This window comes from Sapajus apella, unplaced genomic scaffold (genome assembly GCF_009761245.1).
Source record: "Sapajus apella isolate SASKATOON/1434 unplaced genomic scaffold, GSC_monkey_1.0 scaffold6, whole genome shotgun sequence".
Classification (NCBI taxonomy): Eukaryota; Metazoa; Chordata; class Mammalia; order Primates; family Cebidae; genus Sapajus; species Sapajus apella.
In genome coordinates this window covers 62,971,914-62,974,204 of record NW_022436946.1, presented here as the reverse complement: position 1 = coordinate 62,974,204, position 2,291 = coordinate 62,971,914, and the positions used below count along the sequence as shown (strand labels likewise).

General features: G+C 48.5%; 1 protein-coding gene across 1 annotated transcript; it reads left to right on the top strand.

Annotated features, from left to right (window-relative positions):
- On the top strand, positions 1 to 2,291 carry LOC116549115 (nuclear pore complex-interacting protein family member B3-like). The gene is made up of 3 exons (XM_032274473.1): positions 1 to 727; positions 851 to 1,510; positions 1,974 to 2,291. Exons 1-3 carry the CDS (start codon positions 671 to 673, stop codon positions 2,289 to 2,291), a joined length of 1,035 nt encoding a protein of 344 aa, XP_032130364.1. The 5' UTR covers positions 1 to 670.

Sequence of the window (2,291 nt, the reverse complement as noted above, 5' to 3'; positions counted from 1 at the left end):
TTGTTAAGAAGGGAAGCGGATGGGAAATGAGAGGGTCCTGCAGGCAGAGCTGGAATCAACTTCCACTCTGCCTCCTGCAAGCTGTGTGACCCTGGGCACATGCTCTCCTTCCTTGGGGAGCTTCTGTTTTCTTAGATTTGGAGCAGGGTGGTCACACTGACTTGCACAGTTCTGAGAATCAGAGACAGAACATAAAAGGCCTGGAGAACATTCTCCAAAAACAAGCTGCAACACGTGTGGACAATGGGTTTTTCATGCCTCTCTTACTCGCTGTTTATCTGATATAAGGAGCATGCTCTGGTGATGGTGGTCAGGGAGGAATGAGGATAGACATAGACACTCCTGTGTCTGAAACATGCTTCTTCCTTACTGTGTTATGACTCTGTCTTCCCTGGGGCAGGCCCCCAGCCTGCCTACATTTGCAGACAGACACAGTGGCATGTGGAGAAAACAGTTTGTCCCAATGACTTTTCTTCATGCCCCAGCTGCTGGTGGTACTTAGTGGAAGGGTGACTTCATGACACTAATGCTGCTATTTTGAAACCTGGAGGATGGAAAGGTGCAAAAAACTATCAGCAGCAACATAAGGTGTAGCCTGTGTTGTTGTTGGCAGTTTTGTCCATCAAATTAATAATTTCAAAACACTTCCTCCTTCTTCCTGCAGGTTAATATGGCTGCAGCACAACATCATCATTGCTCAGGATTGTCCTACTTGCCCTACATCATGGCTGACCCTTCAAGACCACTGATGGGTTGCTGGCCACTTCCTCCATCAGGGTGTCACCTGGGAGCTCAACCATTCCCATCAGCTAAAGGTATTCTGGGACCTCTGACAACTCCTTGACTCCAGTGTCCACTAGGACCTCAGCTACCTTCTCCAGATGATAATTTTGGGGGACCACAGACACCTACACATGAATGTCTTCTGGCACCTCTACCACCTTGCTTAGCCAATGGTTTTCTGAGCTCATACACAACACCACCCAAGTGTCTTCTGGTATCTCTGCCACCTTCTCCAGATGATGAGTTTTTGAGACCACAGACACCTACACATGAATGTCTTCTGTTACCTCTGCCACCTTTAGCCAATGATTTTCTGAGCCCATATACAACTCTACCTGAGTGTCTTCTGGCACCTCTACCACCTTCTCCAAATGATAATCTTTGGACACCACAGACACCACTACTCCAGTGTCTTCTGGTACTGATGCCATCATCTCCAGCTGATGATTTTCTGAGACCACACACACCTTCTATCCAGTGTCCTCTGGGATCCCAACCACTTTCTCCAACTGATAATTTTTTGAGATTACAGGTAGCTCCACCTTTTGAGTGTCCCCTGAGACCTCAACTACCTGTTTCAATAGAGTGTCTTCTGGTATCTCTTCACATTCTTGATGATTTTCTGAGATCACAGACACCTTCACCTGAGTGTACACTAGTACCTTTACCACCGTCTTCAGCTGAAGATTTTCTAGGACCCAACACACCTCAACCTGAGCGTCCTCTGGTATCTCTACCACTGTCTCCAGCTGAAGATGTTCTAAGACTTCACGCAACTCCACTTGAGTGTTCTCTGATATCTTTACCACCACCTCCAGCTGAAGGTTTTCTGAGACCACACACACCTCCACCCAAGTTAGATCTGTTACCTGTACCATCTTCTTCAGCTAATGATTTTCTGAGACCACAGGTGACTCCACCACTTGAGTGTTTTCTGGCACCTCAACCTCCTATTTTACTCATGTGTCCTCTGGGACTTCAGCCACCTACTTCACTCAAGGGTCCTGTGCCACCTCAACGATCTTCTCCAAGTGAAGGTTCTCTGAGACCACAGTCACCTCCTCCAGTCAAGTGCTCTCCGGTACCTCCACCATCTTATCCAGCTGGTGATCTTCTGAAACTGCAGACACCTCCAGCAATCGAGTGTCCTCTGGGACCTCCTTCATGTCTTCCAGCTGTTTGTTTTGTAGGACTCCCACCACCTCCTCCAGCTGCATCGCCTATGGGACTTTATCCACCTCATCCAGCTGTCTGTCCTGAGTTACTGCAACCACCTTATCCTTCTATCTGTCCTGGGGGACCCCATCCACCTCATCTACCTGTCTTTCCTGGGGCACCCCATTCACCTCATCCAGGTGTCTATCCTGGGGGACCTCATCTTCTTCCTCCAGCAGTGTGGCCTCTGGGACCTCAGCCTACTTCTCCAGTTAAAGGCATCTGGAACCTCAGCCACCTTATCTACCTTGGTGGCCTCCCTTAGCTATCATCTTCAAATGAGTCTCCTCTAG

Excerpts from the sequence above, each read along its gene's own strand:
- LOC116549115 (XM_032274473.1), top strand. The coding sequence starts at position 671 with ATGGCTGCAGCACAACATCATCATTGCTCAGGATTGTCCTACTTGCCC. Across the intron at positions 728-850 it reads CCTACTTGCCCTACATCATG|TGTCCACTAGGACCTCAGCT; the intron begins GCTGACCCTTCA and ends CCTTGACTCCAG. Across the intron at positions 1,511-1,973 it reads CTCAACCTGAGCGTCCTCTG|GACTCCCACCACCTCCTCCA; the intron begins GTATCTCTACCA and ends TTTGTTTTGTAG.